The sequence below is a fragment of the Narcine bancroftii genome, chromosome 7 (genome assembly GCF_036971445.1).
Source record: "Narcine bancroftii isolate sNarBan1 chromosome 7, sNarBan1.hap1, whole genome shotgun sequence".
NCBI lineage: Eukaryota > Metazoa > Chordata > Chondrichthyes > Torpediniformes > Narcinidae > Narcine > Narcine bancroftii.
Genome location: NC_091475.1, coordinates 12,182,830 through 12,204,794, shown reverse-complemented (window position 1 = coordinate 12,204,794; position 21,965 = coordinate 12,182,830). Strand labels below are relative to the sequence as shown.

General features: G+C 41.5%; 1 protein-coding gene across 1 annotated transcript in view; it reads right to left on the bottom strand.

Moving 5' to 3' along the window:
• Positions 1 to 948: 948 nt before the first annotated feature.
• The window catches only part of ripk4 (receptor-interacting serine-threonine kinase 4), a 53,983-nt gene continuing 32,966 nt past the window's right edge, over positions 949 to 21,965 (bottom strand). The window contains exons 4-8 of the mRNA XM_069888840.1: positions 17,588 to 17,637; positions 13,864 to 14,022; positions 10,858 to 10,964; positions 9,497 to 9,761; positions 949 to 4,456 (exon numbers count right to left, since the gene is read on the bottom strand). Of these exons, the coding sequence (XP_069744941.1) occupies positions 3,252 to 4,456; positions 9,497 to 9,761; positions 10,858 to 10,964; positions 13,864 to 14,022; positions 17,588 to 17,637 (1,786 nt within the window). The 3' untranslated portion in view covers positions 949 to 3,251. The remainder of the gene's footprint in view (positions 4,457 to 9,496; positions 9,762 to 10,857; positions 10,965 to 13,863; positions 14,023 to 17,587; positions 17,638 to 21,965) is intronic.

Genomic DNA, 21,965 nt, shown 5'->3' with positions numbered 1-21,965 from the left:
AAGTCAGCACCACAAGGGGACATATGGTTGTAAAAAAAATTCCAGCTGTGTGAAACTTGTAGTCTCACCCAAACCCATGCCCAAAGTGGGATGAACACACTGCATGCTTTGAGTGGGGCTCAGGGTAGAGAATGAGTTACTGAACTCTTTCTTTGTTCCCTTCACTCCTGCTAGCATTATTAAGGCCGAATCACGAAACTATTGCACACTTCATTGGTTCTGCTGTTTGTTTTATTACAGCACGGACTGACTTTCACAGCAGATATTCCTTTTATTATTTCAATCCCTCCCTCTTCTTAGCAACAAAAAACATTTGACTTGTTTTCACAGTTCTGAGACAAAATCTGAACTATCGTTTCTCTTCCTCTTTCTGAACTACTAAGTATTTCCAACTCTTTTAACCTTTTGAAATTGTTGTTTAAAGAGTTCTAGATGTACTTATTTTCTCATGAAGTCCCCATTGCTTATACAGGGTACACATGAGATAATAGGACCTGGAGTAGTCGACAGTGTTTCTGGACACCTCCCAAACCACCTTTCTATCTTCCAACACATCTTACATCATTGCAGCCAGGAAACAATTAGTCACGGCTTCTTAAATCAATAATTACTGTCTGCAACCAATATGATACTTGCTCTATGGCTCGTGGACGCATCGCAGATGCATTTGGTCTTGCAGGCGACCAGTTCTTCAATGTGGCAACAATTAGAAGTGAACATTTACAATTTATTCCACCTCCACCGAGTCCCCTCATTCCTAGCATTCGAAGTTCTGGTCCAGTGGATCTGTGACCAGTTAGTGTTCCTGGTGCGGACTAGAAGGGCCTAATGGCCTGTTTCCGTGCTGTAATTGTTGTTATGTTAATAGAAACCCAAATGAGCTTACCCACCTTGAAGTCACCACTCACGTTAAACGATGCAAAAATAATTACAACATGAAGTATGATCAAGAGTGGTATTAATTTTATTAGTCCTAATGGAAATACAAGGTTAGATACAATGAGGACAACTAAGAATCTATGGAAGTACAAAGCAAACATTGCCACTAAAATGTACTAAAGCGTACATATTTCCATTAATCGCATAGCAATTAAGATAACTGAAATTTAAAGGAAAAATCAACTGCACCACCTGAGATAGTTTAAAATGTGATAAACAATGGCCCACCCCTATTTACCCCACCTCTTAACCAACAAATCTCCATTGACACAGCTAAGAGTGAAATAGGAAAGTCTATACTTCCATTGGCATGTCTGACAGCGAGAGTGGGTAGAGTATTGCAAATGAAGTTATTCAAGCAGGATATGGGGACCACAATAAAGGGAGATGCTTATCCGCACCCCCCCACCCCCCCCAGCCATTTTTCTCCAGCACCTGCCTGCCTCTTGCTCGTACCTTGTTGAAGTGCTCAGGCCTGCAACACTGGTTATGTATCTTTATTTTCTAAAGAACATTATAGGCCCTACTGAGTTTCCCCAGCTGTTGTTGTGCATTATATTCTTTCCATTTGTTCAGGTTAATACAAGGTTCTACTGTATTAAATGTCACCAAGTTAAAACATTAAGGCTGAAATTCAACTTCAAAGGCACAGACATTCTTTCGACATGATTTTGGAACAGATCAACTTCCTGATAACATTCTCCTCCACCAACATTTGCCAAGAGACCAGATTTACACCCTGGTTCACATTGCCTTATTTTTTGAGAAAGGTGGGGTTGTAATTTTCTGGAAACACATTTCTTTAAGGCTTCACAGCCCCGCAGGTATGAACTTTGCAAAGGTTAATTGCTGGTATGGCAAATTTATAAATTTTCAACTGTAGATAAGCAACAATCTAAAAATTATTTTTTCTTGCTCTTAACATCTATATAACTTGGGTCACTGCGGAAATTCATAGCAGCATAAGTTTCTTATTATGATCTTTGCTTTTAAGTGATTTTCCCCTTAGACTTAGCCTTTGAACGGAAGTAAATGGCAGCAGTATTCTTCAGTGTTGATGACATCACGTCCAAGACCATTCTGCCTTCAGTATGTGGGTATCCATTTACTGACAAAGGGCATGACACAATACTTCTACCCAGCACGTTCTGAGAAGAATCAATGCAATCTCAATGCTGTCGCAGATATTTAAAAAAATCTTAAGCAAAGTAAAGACATGGGTGAATTTACCAAGTTTTAATTTAAAGTGGCCTTATAGCAACTGCGTAACAAAGAAAAAAAGCAAGTTAGCCAGTTTATTCAGATAGTATTACCCAGATCTACATAGGGTTCCCACTTTGGTATCATTTTCCTTTATAACACTTTTTTTTAATATAACATTCCTGGAAATTCTATAACATGAAGCAAAAATGCAGAACACAATATATTATACAGTACAAGCAATATGGTATTTGATTCAATTATCCCTGGCAATGTAGATTATATAGTTGAAAGACTTGAGATCTTTAATAGACGTGTGCTACATGCATGCTACCAGATAAGCAATTTGCTTACGATTCAAAGGGAGAAAAAAAATGATCAAATTATGTTTGTGTTCAGTGAAAATACTCATCAACCACAACAATGTTATTACCAACCAACATGCAGATATTTGTGAATGCAGGGATGGACAACATTTAATGTGTGTCTTCATGCGATAGATTCTAAAACGAGTGCTGCTTTTCATTCAGTGGAATGACTGTAGAATCATCCAGCTAATCTGTCCATCAGATTATGCCTGCCCTTTCAAAGAGAAATCAGATCCAAAGTGAGTTTAACAGTCATGATCCAGCACAAAGACGACATTTCCTCTGGCCAAATTACGATACTCATTGGTAATGGCTTGGAGATCCCATTCAGTAATGTGCATTATCGTTGAGAAAGATTTATCCAGTGAGTTGGGTGTGAGAAAGACACTTCAGAACTGACAGCGTGGTTTGGTTAGCTGGCTGTCAACGTGGCAATTTAATGGTTTGAGGGCGAAAAGAAATCTCCATCCAAAAAAGCTTCTGATGAATTGTGTTTGGAGGCTGCGGAAGGTTCTATCAAAGCCTTTGCCTGCAGCACTTTTCTTGATTTTGTCCTCTACAATCTCAATGCAGTGATGGAAACTCCTCAGGTAACATTCCATTAAAACCCATTAACATGGAGAGTTATGTTAAATGGAGTTCATCCACTTTTCAAGCAGTTCCCTGTCTCAGATAGACCCGTGTAACAGCTCAGCAGGATTGGAAGTTTAGTTCAGTTGTAAATGTCCTTGATTTTTGGCTACCTCACACTACATCAACATCTAAATCTGTCAGGCTCTGAAGGATATCATCGAGGAAGTTGCCCCTGATCTCTTGTGATAGGTCTAAAGGCATCAGGGACATTTTCCCATGCAGGTTAATATCAGCCCCATGAGCCAGTAGGATCTCTACAGATGTGGAATGGCCAGACCTCAGTGCTAAATGTAGAGGTGTATGCCCTTCATCATCTATAACATTTATATTTACCGTGCTGCCCACCAGCTCCCTCACCACTTCACTGTGGCCTTTGTCTGCAGCCAAATGGAGAGCTGTCCTCTGAAGGCAACCCCTGACCTCAACGTTTGCCTTCTCTTCAATCAGCATTTTTACCGTTGGCAGATGGCCATGGTCAGAGGCCAGGTGCAGGGAGGTCCAGCCCTCCACTGTCATTGCATCAATATCCATGCCGTGCTTGATCAGGAGCCTGGACGTGCTGGTGTGCCCATTTGCAGCAGCGAGGTGTAGAGGTGTCTGATGGCTCGCAGTCTTCCTGTTCACATTGGCCTTGGATTCCAGAAGAATACGAGCTGCCCTGTACTGGCCTCTCTGGGCTGCCAGATGGAGTGGGGTTCTTCCATCAGCTGTCACCCCTTCCTTGTTTGCCCTGGCCTGCTTGATGAGGAGCTTTGTAATAGTGTGGTGCCCTTGCCAGGCAGCGAAATGTAAAGGTGTCCAGTTGTCCTTCCCCTTGGTTTGGACATTAGCCCCGCGACTCAAAAGAACACGCACCACATTTTCATGGCTGTGCTGGCAAGCGATGTGCAGAGCTGTCCTGCCCTCAAAGTCCACCTCACTTGTCGAGGCACTCCTGTCCAGTAGTAGTCTCAAGAGGGTTTCCTCACCACTCTGAGCAGCAAAGTGGAGGGGGGTCCACTGATCTTCATCCTTGGCATTTACATTTGCCTTTTTCCCCAGAAGCAACTCCACAATCACCTTCAGATTCTTCTCTGAAGCCAGGTGAAGGGGCGTCGACCCTCGCTTGTTGGCCACGTTTGGGTTGGCGTTGTACAAAAGCAACAGCCGAACGGCTTCCTCGTTGTCCAGCTGCACAGCGTAGTGGAGGAGAGTCATTCCGTCATCCAAGACCAGGTCCACGTCTTGGGGCTGCAGGAGTTTCATTAACTTTCCAACATCACCGGACACAATGGCTTCATAGAGTTTCTTCTTTAATATATTGGAGACCGATTGCTCTGGAAGAAAATAAGATCACAAGACGTCAAACTGAAATGTTCAGATAAGTTTGTATCAAACATACCATGATAAAAGTATCATAAGGGGTTACACTGCACACAGTCTTTAGCCCAACTCATCCATGCTGATTAAGATAGCTTCCTGAGCTACTCCCATTTGTCTGCATCTGCCCCATATCCCTCTAAACCAGTGGTTTTCAAACTTTTTCTTTCCACTCACACATCACCTTAAGTAATCCTTCTTTAATCACAGAGCACTGATGGCATAAGGATTACTTAAGGTGGGTTGATAGTGGAAAAACAAAGTTTAAAAACCACTGTTCTAAACGTTTCCTATTCACGTACCTGCCTAAATGTCTTTTACACTCATCTTACGAGTTGCAGCTGTCTCTACCACCTCTTCTGGCACCTCTTCTTCCTCTGCGTGCAAAACCCTTTTAAAACTCGCCACCCTCACCTTAAGCCTGTGCCCTCTAGTTTTAGACTGCCTTATCATTTTGGTGGTGTCAGTGTTGGGGTTTGCTGAGTCTTGCTGGCCACTTCTTTAATACTTTAGCGGCAGTTTGATGGTTCTTGAAATAATGTCTTTCTTAGTAAATGCCATGGGTAAAGACTGTGACTGTTCACTTTTTTTTTTACAAAGCTCACCCCTCAAGTCTCGTTCGCTGCAGGGAAAACAGTCCCAGCCTACTCAGTCACTCCTCATAACTCAAGCCTGCCAGTCTTGGTAACATCCCTTTCAGTACTCTCCCTACCTTAATCATTTCCTTCTGACAATATAGCCACCAGAACTGCACACAATCTTCCAGGTGCAGTTCAATGTTGAAGATAGAAAAGATAGGAAACGGAGATAAATGGGCACAAAGGTCATATTCCCTTAATAGGGAATATACTGGAAGTACATGAACTTCGAGATTAACTACTGAATTATATAACATAACATAACATATAACATAACAATTACAGCACGGAAACAGGCCATTAGGCCCTTCTAGTCCGCACCGAACCAAACACCCCTTTCTAGTCCCACCTCCCTGCACAATGCCCATAACCCTCCATCTTCTTCTCATCCATATACCTGTCCAACCTTTTCTTAAATAATACAATTGACTCCGCCGCCACTATTTCTCCCGGAAGATCATTCCACACGGCTACCACTCTCTGAGTAAAGAAGTTCCCCCTCATGTTACCTCTAAACCTCTGCCCCTTAATTCTTAACTCATGTCCTCTTGTTTTAATCTTTCCTCCTCTTAACGGAAATAGTCTATCCACATCCACTCTGTCTATCCCTTTCATAATCTTAAATACTTCTATCAAATCCCCTCTCAACCTTCTACGCTCCAAAGAATAAAGACCCAATCTGTCCAATCTCTCCCCATACTCCAGATGCTTAAAATAGTAGTTCTCAACCTTTTTCTTTCCACTCACATACCACGTTAAGTAATCCCTATGCCATTGCTCTGTGATTAGTAAGGGATTGCTTAAGGTGGGATGAGGGGGGAAAGAAAACGTTTGAAAACCACTATTTTAATCATCCTTAATTGGCTCGTTCTGTGCACAGTTTCCTAACTCCAAAGGAAATGGGCCGTGACAATTTTTCTCAAGCAAAATATTTCAGTAACAATTGGGTCTAGAACAGTGATTCTCAACCTTCCCTTCCCTTCCCACTCACATCCCACCTTAAGCAATCCCTTACTAATCGCAGAGCACCGATGCCAATAGGGAATACTTCAAGTGGGACGTAAGTGGAAAGAAAAAGGTTAAGAACCACTCATCTCGGTTTTAACCAATGGCAAATTTGGAATATTCAATTAAGTGCACAAAGTTACCATTTTAAAAGAGTCATAAAGTCATGAGTTACACAGCACATTAATAACATTCCATAGCTATTTCAGACGAGGTGATAGGGATCCATCTCGGTTTCCGGGCAAGTGTTTATCAATATGAAAAACAATCATTACCAGCAAATTTACTCTCATGGTGCAAAGTGGCAGACTGTTGGTTGCCAAGTCACCTTGAGTTTTGCCCTTTGCCCAGTGAATTCTGCAAAACGGCAGCTGTTGACAATGGTAACAGTGTTTGGCAAAACAGACTATCAAACTTCTTCCTGATAGATAGCAGCAGACTAATTTTTATTTTCAGACTCATTCAGATTGGAGTTTAAGCACCCAGACATGCCTTTCGGGGAACTAACGCCTCAGGGTGTTCGAATCGTCGAACACATGCCAAAAGGTCACATTTCCGACCTTCTGTTTTGCAATGAGTTGCTGGGGAAAAGTAAATAAAGCAGGTAACTTCAACATGTGACTCTTCAGGATTATTCCAAGTTATAGAGTTATGTCGACAGCAGGTATTAATGTTCAAAGGTAAATTATAGCAGTGACCAGTTTGGAAATGAAAAGGTAATCTTTGTAACAAACAGGATTGTCTTGAGAGTGCAGGTTAATGGCCCAAAGTAGCAGTCAGCTCAAAGATATGCCTTGCAAACTGAGATACCAGGAGACATTTTTGTACGCTTTAGAGTTTAGACAAATGCAGGGCCATGGGACTATGTTCATTGGCCTCCATCATACCAGATACCTTTAACCTTTACATTGTCAGGAAGATCAAGGATTTATTATTTAGTGCATCAAACATGGTCAGAGGCATATTTGCTCTATCCATCAATAATTGGAATATCTGAGTCTCAGAAGGCACTTTCAAGCAGGGAAAACACCTGTCTGTAAGGCCTTTGCCCTTATGCCAAAAGACGTACCTTTCTGAATGCGCCGTGGCTGGTTCCAAAGCACCGATGCCAACCCTTCTCGGGGAAGGATAATCGGCAGAGTGCTGAATGTACATCTCCCCACTCACCCCTCTCCCTCCATGACCCCCTCAAGGCAGAGGCGGTGGGTGGGAGCCATCGGGTCAGCGGGGGACTGGTGGGAGCCATCAGGACAGCAGGGGCCAGTGGAGCAGCAGGGGCCATCCAAGCCAGCGGAAGCCATGAGGGGGCTGGCAGTGCAGGCTGTCACAGCCTCACTGGGCCGCTTCGGCCTTCGGGGTCGCTCTCTGCAACTCAAAACGCGACAGAGCAATGGCCATCTTCCCTACCCATAATCCGCCACGTAGCTGGAACTGTTCTGGGAACCCCAGAGTGGTTCCAGCTGCGTGGGGGATTATGGGTAGGGAAGACAGCCATTGCTCTGCCACATATTTATGATGGGTGGAGCTACAGCACTGGTCTCCCCACCTCCGTCAAATTCGGAGGGCGCTTTGAGGTGCCTCTCGATATGAATGTAACACTGGAGCAGCCTTTTAGGGCTGCTGTCTGAAAGGTAAGTTTTTGTGATAGTACAGATCTATCACCAATGTACATAGTGTATATAGTTACTGTATCTAGACTGTGCTTACAGCGATTGGCTGAGAGCTAAGCCACACCTATTGTTTGGGCCTTAAAGGGTTGTGTCCCTAGCCAGGTCGGATCATTCCGGACTGGTCGGCCACCTGTGAAGAGCTCCGGTCTTTTGCTAATAAAATTGTAGAGCTCGTCGAAAGAACCAAAGCCTTGGTTTGGATCAACAAGTCTTTGGTTCTTTCGACGAGCTCTACAATTTTATTAGCAAAAGACCGGAGCTCTTCACAGGTGGCCGACCAGTCCGGAATGATCCGACCTGGCTAGGGACACCTGTGAAGAGCTCCGGTCTTTTGCTAATAAAATTGTAGAGCTCGTCGAAAGAACCAAAGACTTGTTGATCCAAACCAAGGCTTTTATTAGCAAAAGACCGGAGCTCTTCACAGGTGGCTCTGTACTATCACAGTTTTAAGTTTTCAATCCTTTCTTGTAGCCAGCCTCCAGACAGAGGCCCGACAAGAAATGGCCTAGAGTTAGCCCTCCCAAGGCCAAATTTGGGTGTCTGGATTCTGTCTTCAGAAGCTTTTAAATCAGCCACTCTCAATCTTTTTTTTTGGCTATGGCCTCCTTTGGACTCTGCTCAAAGTTTATGGGCCCCCTTTCCTGTGAAGCAGTCACATTTAGTTTGTTTCCTCCATACTTCTCTCCTTCCAACATAAAAGTTTTTTTTATTATTTCAGTCTGTGCCCCTCTCTTGAATGTGCTGTGGCCCCTCAGGTGGCTATTTTAGACAATCTATTTGATTTACTTTCATATACTTTTAGACCTTTCTTATTTAAATTGCTGTTATCACTGTTCACAAAGTTTAAAAACAAGACACTTTGTCCACAGGCAGACTCGACTCGGCTATTCATCTGCTTGATGAATAAAGACCAGCTTCAGTCACAACACCTGTGATTTTCCAGAACGGAAACATATTCATGGATCCTAAGTGTCAGCTATTTCCCATCCATTTTCCAAGCAAACACCATAGCACTGGCTCAGGTGAAAAATAATTCCAGGGAGCAGCTCCCTTTTTGGTTACTGATCACGTGGGGTGGAGGCGTTTTGGACAATGAAATCAGTGGTGTCCCTTTGCTTCTTCCTCTCTGAACCCATTCACTATTCTGTCTTGGATCAAAGGTTCCACTGCTTTGGTGTCAGTCCCCCACCATGCCTTGGAGAGGAGCCATGTTTGGGCAATACAACCTAGTGCAACTGACGTTCTGGTTGAAGGCATGAAGCAGGGAAACCCCGTCCTTCAGTTGAGTGCACATCAACCACTTGACGGTGAGTGTCTGTCACGAGGTGCCAATGCATTGAAATTCTTGTTCACTGTGACTACACAGGTAGGGAAGTACATTAACAAACAATATGTACAAATTAAATTGCCACACAGGAGAAGATAAAAAGGACTGATCAATATTCCAGTTAGCACAAACAAAAAAAAAAGCAATAGAGCAGACAGATCCTGGCCTAGAGTGACAGTTAGGGTAGTATGTGAGGGTTCAAGAGCCCATTGATAACTAATCCTACATTAATTCCATTTTAATCTCCCCATCAACTCCCCTCTCTACTGGTGTCAAATCTAAACTTCAAAAGGGACGGTGAATACAATAGAAGAGGCTGCCAACTTGAGCAAATGTTCCACCATTTAACGAACTTACCAATTCCTCCGGCTTCCTTCCCAAAAGACAATGAGAGGGACCCCTGAGATGAGAACGCAGAGTCGATGGACGAAATGCCTGAGAGGCGTTTCTTGCTGTCGGCCATCTCACCAGTTGATGGGCATCCATTGTCAGTTGACTCAAAGTCATGGGAGATACCAGAGTCCAACTGGGAGAGTAGCTGTGAAAGGCTGCATTGCTCACTGTCGGATGCTTGCTTGGACAGTCCTTTCTGAACTGGCTGCACCACTTCTGTTGCTGGATCCTGAAATTAAAGTTCAGATTTATTGCTAGAGTACATACATTACATCACATGCAAGACGAAAGTCAGATTGGCTGTGTACAACTTCCCTCAGTCTCTATCTGCAAATGGTGACGCTCAGCAGGGACAGCCTTGAATATCATGGGAATATCACTGAAATTCATGCTCGGCCAAATAGTGGGATTGGGACCACAATTCTTCTGCTGTACTAAGTTTTGTTCAATGATTGTGTTGAGACGCCAACTTCTCCCCTGGAACTCATCTTCCTCATAGCCATAATAAATGCTTTAAAACTATTTTATGTTTCTGTCATACAAAACCTGAGCACACTCTTGAAGAGTCAGAGAGTTGTACAGCATAGAGCAGACCCCCCCCACCAGAGCAGCTATGTTGACCATCATGGCCCATATGGATTAATCCCATTTTGCTGAACTTGACCATAAAATGTATCTTGCCACCCCCAGGATACAGAGAGATTGTTATGGATTTGAAATCCAGCTTTTGGTTCAGATATTAAAACAAGGACCTGCCTATCCCCTCGGGTGCTTATAAAAGTCCTCAGATGATTTATTTCAAAGAGGATGAAAGATGCTAAGCCTAAGTATCCTTCCCTTCACTAAATCCAACAGATCTGTTCTGATACTTTGACATTAACTGGTACAAAGACTTGAGTGCTTTAAAACATTAATTTGAACAATAAAATGACCATGCTAATACATTTGCTTATTCTGGTTGCAGGGAATAAAGTTCTCGAGCCCGAGCATTAATTAATTGATCTTGACACTCGTGTGATTCTAAACTCTACAGTAAAGATTGGATATTCAAGTGAAGAGATAACAATGTGAATGAATCGTACTGAAATTCAATAGGTTTCATTAAACCAGTCAGTCAGTGATGGACTCAGATATTAATAAACTACTCATTGCTTGCAAGCTGCCTCTAATCTCCTACCTGAACAAGAAATCAGATGTTCCAGTCTCGGTTGAGAAGTACAAGGATTACTGTCAGCTTTTCTCATCAGTTTTGGAATCGAGACACAATCTCAGAAGCTGCTTTTAGGCATCAAGAGTTTTAAAGCAGATGTTTAAGCATACTTTACCTTTCTCTTTGCTGCACCCGTATGGCTAGAATCCAAGGACTGCTCTGGCTTCTCTTGCACTATTTCCTGTGGTTTGGTGCTAAGTTCTTCAGTTTCTGATGTGATTTCTTTGAAAATAACAAGAATTGTTTAACTATTATTAATTACAACTTAGTTACAATTACAACTTAATTAGAACTAATTAGGCACATGGATAGGAGAGGTATGGAGGGCTATGGACTGGGTGCAGGTCAGTGGGACTAGGCAATAGACAAATGGTTTGGCACCGACTACAAGGGCCGAAGGGACCCGTGTCTGTGTGGTAGTGTTCTATGGTTCTACAACATTAAACCTTCAAGTCTTTAGTTTAAAATAATGACTAATTATACCTGCATGTTAAAAAAGGAGAAATCAGAGGGATTTATTGAAGGAAGTAGAATGGAACAATGGATGAGATGAAGAAATAGCATCTCAGCATACTTTCCACTGCGGCAGATTACTGGGAACACACAAACACTCATCAAATGCATTTCACTTCCTGTTTGGCACCATGCCCCTCGTGCTTGATATGCGGTCCCAGAAACGCGAGTACCAAAGGAATTAGGGTTAAAGTAGTCATTGCAGCTTTGTAGAGAAAGAAAGACCTAGATTACTGACCCCACTCTGCTGGGAACTCTGTGGCTCCACACGACTGTGCCAGATGCCTGGCTGCAATCGAGCAGTGAATCATCCTATTGCTCAGCGTGGCAAAGGCTGCCTGTGAGGCAGGCTGGGGCAAGTGCATCCGCTCAGCACACGCACATGGCTTGGGGCTGCACAGCGGTGTGGCCCATGGCTGGGAATTAGTAACACTTCTACACTGAGGAACCTCCCAGATCTGACAGTCAACCCACAACTCCTGTTGGAAATGATGGTAGCTACCACCCCAACCCCATTCTCTTTATATTTATTAACTACATAACAATTATAGTACGGAAACAGGCCATATCGGCCCTTCTAGTCCACTCCGATTTAAGTGAACTCCACTAGTTCCTCCTACCTGCTCCCTGCCAATAACCCTCCAACCCCCTCACATCCATACACTTATCCAACCTACTCTTATATGATAAAATTGACCCTGCTGCAACCACCTCTTCCGGAAGGTCATTCCACTCAGCCACCACTCTCTGAATGAAGAAGTTTCCTCCTAAGTTACTTCTAAAGCTTTGCCCCCTAACCCTTAACTTATGACCCCTCGTTCCAATCTCCCCTACCCTCAAGGGGAAGAGCCTGTTCACATGTACTCTATCTATTCCCCTCATAATTTTATATACTTCTATCAAATCCCACTTCAACCTTCTATGCACCAATGAATAAAGACCCAGTCTACTCAATCTTTCTCCGTATTCCAGATATTGCAATCCAGGCAACATTTTAGTAAATCTTCTCTGCACCCTCTCTACCTTATTGATATTCTTATTTCCATTTATGCATAATTATTTATTTTATTTTATTAGATTGTAATGTATACGTGTCCAATAATTAAAATTACTTTGAGAATATGGGCACAATTTAGAAGGTTTTTTTTTATTACAGAAATTTTTTCTCGCTAGTCTCATTATATCTAATCACTTTTTTAAAACCTTCTTTGCAGGACAGTTTTTTAATGATTGGCACAGATTGAGTATTAAATGTTTCAAAGACCTTTTTATTTGGAATAGTTTTGCTACTTTTAAACAATTGGTGGCAAAATTTAATTTACCAAATACGCATTTTTTTAGATATTTATGTTAGACATTTTGCCTAAATCTCAGATTCCCGATTTTCTGCAAATTCCTGAGGCTAATATTTTTGATTTACTTTTGAATTTTCAAATTTCTCGCAGGTTTAATATCTCTTATTTATAATAATTTGCTTGATTTAAGATTAGCCTCGTTGGTTAAGATCAAGAGCGACTGGGAGCACGATTTGAATCTTTCATTTTCTGATGAGGTTTGGGATTCCATTTGCAATTGGATTAAATCAACCCTTTGTGCACGACATTGTTTATTGCAATTTAAAGTGGTCCACAGAGTACATGTGTCTGTGGCTAAATAATGTATACATGTGATTATTATGTGCTGTGTATTATGTATGTCCACCATGGTCTGGAGAAATGCTGTTTCGTCTGGTTGTACATTTATAGTCAAATGATAATAACCTTGAACTTTGGTTACACAGCACTCGCTCACCCAGAAATTACTTTAGGAGTGAGATGTGTAGCTAAAAGAAAAGGATGAAAATAATAGCTTCCATCATTTCTACTACAAGGTAACTAGAGAACGCCACATGGTCACACAGAGTAGGCACTGCCAGCTTCAAAAATGGTACACGCTCACTGGACCCACCAATGCGTGGCCCCGAGCCTCAAGTCAGTGCTGAGTAGCCATGCCTCACACCCTCGTACTCCCCCAGTGATACTACCTCTCCACCCTGAACTGTGGGGTGCTTCATTGGGAGGGAGTACAAGCAGACAACAGAGATGTGCACCAGACTCCAAAAGGAGACAGGAGCTGCCCAAGTGGATGCCTTTCTTGAGAGTACAAGGGCACCACAAAGAATCTGGCTCACAGACAGAAACTGAGAGCTGGGCGGCAGAAACTGAAACAAGTCCCTTGGAGCAAAAGGCCAATTCATGCTTTACTTTGAAGCCTGACTATGGCCAACCTCATAGCTTTGGGAAGTGGGTTAGCTTTCTCACGTAAACATCAAAAAGTTTTCCTTCTATGCTAAAAATCCCTCTGATTCTGTGTACTAGTGTGGAGGGGTTCCCTCGCTTAGATCAAAGATGAAAGGAGAATGAAACGCTTGGCATGTCGGGCAGCATCTGGGGAACTAATTCGCGTTTCGTGCCTGAGAATTTCATGATGGATATTACCCATCTGGCTGAGTGTTTCCTGCACATTCAGTTCCTATTTCAGATTTCCAGCATTGTTGGTTTTCATTCCTTGACTCAGGTTTGTTCTACTGTGTTATGGACACAAATGTACATTTGAAAGCAAGTCTCACCTTGAAATGTCGGGCGGTCGCTGGGTGCTTCCTTCCAGCATTGTTGCATTAGCTTCAGCAATCTTTTACACGCTGGTGGCCTGGGCTTTGGAATTGCTGACAACTCCGGACGCAGCCCACTTGCTACTTTGACCATGATATGCAGAATGTTTGTTTCAGCTGAAAAATGAAACCGCATTAGGAAATCATGACACAGATTTAAATGCTGCAGGTGCAAGCAATCCGCAAATAAGAGCAGAAGATACTCGATCCCTTCAGAGGTCACATGGCAGAGATATAGTTGACGAGGAAACAACTAAAGATTGTAGCCTCAAGCTTCAGGGGCGCAGAGAGGAGGAGGAACTGCTTCTTAGAGAGTAATGTAGCCTCTTCTTAGAGACTAATGAAGGCTCAAGATTCAGGGGCACAGATTAAGGATGGAGAGGGGGAGGAACTGCTTCTTAGAGAGTAATGTAGCCTCTTCTTGGAGACTAATGTAGCCTCAAGATTCAGGGGCGCAGATTAAGGATGGAGAGGAGGAGGAACTGCTTCTTAGAGAGTAATGTAGCCTCTTCTTAGAGACTAATGTAGCCTCAAGATTCAGGGGCGCAGATTAAGGATGGAGAGGGGGAGGAACTGCTTCTTAGAGAGTAATGTAGCCTCTTCTTAGAGACTAATGTAGCCTCAAGATTCAGGGGCGCAGATTAAGGATGGAGAGGAGGAGGAACTGCTTCTTAGAGAGTAATGTAGCCTCTTCTTAGAGACTAATGTAGCCTCAAGATTCAGGGGTGCAGATTAAGGATGGAGAAGGGGAGGAACTGCTTCTTAGAGAGTAATATAGCCTCTTCTTAGAGACTAATGAAGGCTCAAGATTCAGGGGTGCAGATTAAGGATGGAGAAGGGGAGGAACTGCTTCTTAGAGAGTAATATAGCCTCTTCTTAGAGACTAATGAAGGCTCAAGATTCAGGGGTGCAGATTAAGGATGGAGAGGAGGAGGAACTGTTTCTTAGAGAGTAATGAATGCGTGGAGTTCTTCTCTGTCCAAGGAAGAGGTAGAGACTGCTGCATTGAATGTATTTAAGACACAGATGGATATATTTTTGAAGAACAGGGGAAGGATTATGGGGAACCGGCAGGTAGGTGGAGCTCAGCCCATCTTGTTGAATTGGAGAGTAGACATGATGGGCCTACCATTGCCTTTACGTCTCATGTTCTTTCATCATCACTGGACAACACTGGAGATAAAAAACAAGTTCCATAGGCAGCAAGGAGGGAGGGGATAAAAAAAATAAAAGAGGCAGTTTTTGGAAGAAAGGAAAGATTAAATGACAGAAGGAAATAATGATGCAAGACAAAAAGAATGACGGTAAAGGGCAAATAAAGAAATAAAATATGGCTCTGCAAATCAGTAAAACAGAATTTTTGTCTACAATTGTTGAATTTAAACACAAATCCGGAACTACCCAGTCAAACAAAGAGGTGATGGTGCTTGAAATTTTGAGTCATTGGATCGGAGTAGGATCGTAGAGTCAAAGTTACGACAGAGGGAAGCGACAGGCTTGTGTCAGGGCTGTGTTCCTGTAATGGTCTCCCAACCTGGTCTTCACTGCATAGGAGATCATGATAGTCAACAATTGTATCAAGTTCTCAATAAATAGGAAAAAGTGGAAATAAATCAGTGTTTTATCAGGGAAGGGCGCTAGGATTATTGGATGATGGGAAGGTTAAAAAAAAATTTGCAGGAGACTTTTTGCTGGGATTTCCGCATGGAAGGAGATACAAGAATTCTATTTCAGATTAGAGGGTTGAGACATTAAGAATGCGGTGGCTTTGGCAATGACTCAAGCTGAAACTCATAAAAGGGCTTGTGACCTACAGAGTGACTCACATTGGAAAGACGTACACCATTACCACTTAACTAAAACGTGTGAGAAATTACAGAATTCATAACACAGGACAAGTCGCTTCAGTTTAGTCCAGTGGTTTTCAAACTGCCCCCCTAAACGCACAGTCCACTTTAAGTGTTCCCGATGCCATCAATGCTCTGTGACTAGTAAGGGGTTGCTTCAGGTGGTGTGTAGGTGGCAAGGGAAGGATGAGACTCACTGCTCTAAACCCAATTGATACTGAAATACTTTGCTTGAGAAAAATTGTCATTGGTCCATTTCCTTTGGAGTTAGGAAACCGTGCACATAACGAGTTAATTAGATAAGATTAAAACAATGGTTTTCAAACTTTTTCTTTCCATCCACATACCACCTTAAGCAATCCCTTCTAATCACAGAGCACCTATGGCATAGGTATTGCTTAAGGTGGAATGTGAATTCGGGCGGCAGTTTGAAAATGGCTAGTTTAGTCTGTTTTGGGACTTGCTGCAGTTTACTTCAAGAGCGGGTCATAAACCCAGTGCTGCCTTTGTTTTGCTGCTCCTTCATCCCCAAAATATTCAGTGAACATTCAGGATAAGGTGAAAAGCAACTGCAGAGGAGCAGTGACACCAAACAATACATCAACAAGAGGAAAGAGAGGTTATGTGCCCACTGAAGGATGCTAGTGAAGTGGAAATAAGAGCAAAGGACTGAATGCCAAACAGAGATTGTCAGGAAGTGGGTAAGCAAATAAGTTTGAGTAAATGCACGAACAGCTGATCTTCCTAAACTGATGGAACCAAGATATCATTTATGCCACAGTACCAATGAGAAAAGGCTAATTGATGTAAAGTTGGCAATCAGCCTTCATAGGGCATTGAATAATAGTTTATTTAATTTTCATAAAGATGAAATGTTCCTTCACATTTTGAGGGGCTCATGATGATGGGAATCTGTGACGGAATTGTGTTATTAATCTTTAGGTATATAAAGTTATTATAGTAAAGGCTTTATGGGTGGACAGGGTTCACAGACACAGACCCTTACGCACAAAATCATTTTGAAAGTCGAAATGTCTGTTCAAACATTGTAGGATGAAGCTGTGTAAGCAGGCCACAAAAGCAACTGTTCATCGAACTTGCTGGGACAATGAATGTTTACTCAGAGCAAGGAAGCCATCTGGTAGTTGAGCTGTGCAGACAACTCGGAATCGCATTAGCTCATAAACCTCTGGAATTTAAACTTCAAAGGCAGTAATGATGTCATGTCACATGATTAAAGACATTTTCAGAGGACATGTTACTGAAACCAGAGACATTTGAAACCAGAAGAAGTTGCTTGGCCATCCTGTTAAGGAAGACAGGCTTGAAGATACAGTAAAGGAGTCAAAGGAGAATAGAGAATCAGTGGCTTTTGAAATAGAATGACCACTTCTGACTGTCTCTTTAAGAGAAAGAAGGGTCAGAACTGTTGTGTCCATTTCTCCATGGGCACTTCATATAACCCTTGCCTGTGTTTATTGAAATTATCGTGGAAGAAAACACAAATACTATAACCTCCATGCAAGAGGGGGAAATCATTCATATGAAGAAAGAATTCTCTGAAAATTACAAGAAATTCATGAGTTTTGAGAAGTCTGATGACTCACACCTACTCCATACCTGCTGTTGAGCCACAGCAGTAAAGACTCTGAGTTTCAACACAAAAACTTGGAGACTGAACTTTAAAATCATCTCTTTAGAATTATGCCTGAACTATAATGGATTTAAGAAAGAAGTAATTAATAATAAAAATTATTGTTTTGAAGATACCATTGTCTTGGTAAATTTCTATTGCTGCTGGTCTAATATGTAACAGAACCTCCCTTGTTACATACCTGCAAAGGGCTTCTTCTGTGTTAAAATCCCCCAAATGACAATGGAGAAACTGCAAGAGAAAGAAATGATTGGAGAACTATTTGAAATACAAAAACTAACAAGAATTTGCCAGTAATTTACAAGCATGCAACACACAAAATATTGTTAAGCAAAAATGTGAACTATTCATTTTTGGCAGTAAATAATAAATGTTTTACCCTGAAAAAATGGAGCTGATTGGGTAATTCCCTGACAATTAAGCTCAGCAACCAAGCCTGCATACAAGACTAAGATTAAGAAAATAACTTGCTCTACAATCCCTCATCTGGCACAATTTTTTTCATTTGGTAATTATAGTAAAACTGGTATCTGGAATTCAAGCAACCAGAAGAAAAATTGAGGAAAATAAATTAAAAAAATTAAAATAATTAAGAATAAAATAATAGGTAAAAAATATGTAAGTTTAAAATTGTAAAAGAAACAAAAACTGTTGGCGAAGTTGGAGCAAATATTCAGCCAGTGGAATAAGGGCCTTGGTCGAGTTTTGCTCATAGCAGCTGTTTGAACAAAGTTGTATGAAACAGCAGTGATGTGGCCCAGGATGAAGAGCTGGTTGATGTCACTCCCTGTTGGGGAGACTCTCTTAAAGCGTCTCCTTATCCCTGCTTTCGCACCAGTCAGAGGCTTTATCTGTAAACCTAGGGTGGGGGGGTTAGGCAGCTCCGTGGAGGGGGGAGAATGTGACAGAAAATAAAGTTACGTGATTTAAGGTTTATATATTCATGCAAGTTCTGGCACCAACCCTCTTTTCAATCTTCTTCAGCATGATGCTGAACCAAGCCATGAAAGACCCCAACAATGAAGACGCTGTTTACATCCGGTACCGCACGGATGGCAGTCTCTTCAATCTGAGGCGCCTGCAAGCTCACACCAAGACACAAGAGAAACTTGTCCGTGAACTACTCTTTGCAGATGATGCCGCTTTAGTTGCCCATTCAGAGCCAGCTCTTCAGCGCTTGACGTCCTGCTTTGCGGAAACTGCCAAAATGTTTGGCCTGGAAGTCAGCCTGAAGAAAACTGAGGTCCTCCATCAGCCAGCTCCCCACCATGACTACCAGCCCCCCCACATCTCCATCGGGCACACAAAACTCAAAACGGTCAACCAGTTTACCTATCTCGGCTGCACCATTTCATCAGATGCAAGGATCGACAATGAGATAGACAACAGACTCGCCAAGGCAAATAGCGCCTTTGGAAGACTACACAAAAGAGTCTGGAAAAACAACCAACTGAAAAACCTCACAAAGATAAGCGTATACAGAGCCGTTGTCATACCCACACTCCTGTTCGGCTCCGAATCATGGGTCCTCTACCGGCACCACCTACGGCTCCTAGAACGCTTCCACCAGCGTTGTCTCCGCTCCATCCTCAACATCCATTGGAGCGCTTACACCCCTAACGTCGAAGTACTCGAGATGGCAGAGGTCGACAGCATCGAGTCCACGCTTATGAAGATCCAGCTGCGCTGGATGGGTCACGTCTCCAGAATGGAGGACCATCGCCTTCCCAAGATCGTATTATATGGCGAGCTCTCCACTGGCCACCGTGACAGAGGTGCACCAAAGAAAAGGTACAAGGACTGCCTAAAGAAATCTCTTGGTGCCTGCCACATTGACCACCGCCAGTGGGCTGATAACGCCTCAAACCGTGCATCTTGGCGCCTCACAGTTTGGCGGGCAGCAACCTCCTTTGAAGAAGACCGCACAGCCCACCTCACTGACAAAAGGCAAAGGAGGAAAAACCCAACACCCAACCCCAACCAACCAATTTTCCCTTGCAACCGCTGCAATCGTGTCTGCCTGTCCCGCATCGGACTTGTCAGCCACAAACGAGCCTGCAGCTGACGTGGACTTTTTACCCCCTCCATAAATCTTCGTCCGCGAAGCCAAGCCAAAGAAAGAAAGAAGATTCATGCAAGTGAAGTTTGTTCAGTGTAAGTACAGCATAATATTTTTGTCTTTTAAATTGTTTATTCTTTTTTTAAAAATTTTTTATTTTTCACACTATAAACCACATTGATCAAGATACATACATTTTCCTTTTCAAATATATAGTGTCATTTTCTCCCCCCACTCTTCCCATCCCACCCTCCCTACCTCCCCTCCCATTTGTTTAAAGTTCAGAATCTAAGATACATTAAACCCGTCAAACAATGTTGTCACTCAATAAAAATAAACAAGAAATTCCACTGAGTCAGTTCTTTTCATTCTCTTCTCCTTCTGTCATTTTAGGTGGTAAATGTCCCCGGTAGGTTTTCTCTATTGTGTTTCATGTATGGCTCCCATATTTGTTCAAATATTGTAATATTATTTCTTAAATTATATGTTATTTTTTCTAATGGAATACATTTATTCATTTCTATATACCATTGTTGTATTCTCAAGTTATCTTCTAATTTCCAGGCTGACATAATACATTTTTTTGCTACAGCTAGGGCTATCCTAACAAATCTTTTTTGTGCACCATCCATATCAAGTCCAAATTTTTGTTTTTTTATGTTACTTAGGAGGAAGATCTCTGGGTTTTTTGGTATATTGCTTTTTGTGATTTTATTTAATACTTGGTTTAGATCTTCCCAAAATTTTTTCACTTTCTCACATGTCCAAATTGCATGAATTGTTGTTCCCATTTCCTTTTTACAGCGAAAACATCTGTCAGATACTGTTGGGTCCCATTTATTTAACTTTTGAGGTGTAATATATAGCCTGTGTATCCAGTTATATTGTATCATACGTAACCTCGTATTTATTGTATTTCTCATAGTTCCTGAGCATAACTTCTCCCATGTTTCCTTCTTTATCTTTATGTTTAGATCTTGTTCCCATTTTTGTTTAGTTTTACCATTTGTTTCCTCATTCTCCTTTTCTTGTAGTTTAATATACATGTTTGTTACAAATTTTTTGATTATCATTGTGTCTGTAATCGCATATTCAAAATTACTTCTCTCTGGTAACCTCAGACTGCTTCCCAATTTGTCCTTCAAGTAGGATTTCAGTTGGTAGTATGCCAACACTGTATCGTGAGTTATATTATATTTATCCTTCATTTGTTCAAAGGATAATAATTTATTTCCCGAAAAGCAATTTTCTATTCTTTTGATCCCTTTTTTCTCCCATTCTCTAAAGGAAAGGTTATCTATTGTAAAAAGGAGTAACTGATTTTGCGTCATTATTAGTTTTGGTAATTGGTAATTTGTTTTATTCCTTTCTACATGAATCTTCTTCCAAATATTGAGCAGATGATGTAATACTGGAGAATTCCTATGTTGTACCAATTTTTCATTCTATTTATATAATATATGCTCGGGTATCTTCTCCCCTATTTTATCTAGTTCTAATCTAGTCCAATCTGGCTTTTCCCTTGTTTGATAAAAATCTGATAGGTATCTTAATTGTGCGGCTCTATAATAATTTTTAAAGTTTGGCAGTTGTAAGCCTCCTTGTTTATACCATTCTGTTAATTTATCTAGTGCTATCCTCGGGTTCCCCCCTTTCCATAAAAATTTCCTTATTATTTTCTTTAACTCCTTGAAGAATTTCTCTGTCAAGTGTATTGGCAATGCCTGAAATAGGTATTGTATCCTTGGGAAAATGTTCATTTTAATACAGTTTATCCTTCCTATTAGTGTTAGTGGTAAGTCTTTCCAATGCTCTAAGTCATCCTGTAATTTTTTCATTAGTGGATAATAATTGAGTTTATATAGATGGCTGAGATTTTTATTTATTTGTATACCTAGGTATCTTATTGCTTGCATTTGCCATCTGAATGGTGATTCCTTCTTAAATTTTGAGAAATCCGCATTATTCATTGGCATTGCTTCACTTTTATTTGTGTTAATCTTGTATCCTGACACTTCTCCATATTCCTTCAATTTCTTTTATTCTTTTATTGATATTTCTGGTTCTGTTAAGTATACTATAACGTTATCTGCAAATTAACTGATTTTATATTCCTTGTCTTTTATTTTTATCCCTTTTATTTTATTTTCTGTTCTTATCAGTTCTGCTAGTGGTTCTATGACTAACGCGAACAATAAGGGCGATAGTGGGCATCCCTGCCTTGTTGATCTGCTTAAGTTAAATTGTTTTGATATATATCCATTTACTTTCACTTTCGCCAATGGCCCCTTAAATAATGCTTTAATCCAATTAATACATTTCTCTGGTAAGCTGAATTTTTGTAGTACTTTGAATAAATAATTCCATTCTACTCTGTCAAAGGCCTTCTCTGCGTCTAAAGCAACCGCTACTGTTGGAGCTTTATTTCCTTCTACTGCATGAATTAAGTTAATAAATTTACAAATATTGTCTGTTGTCCGTCTTTTTTTAATAAATCCAG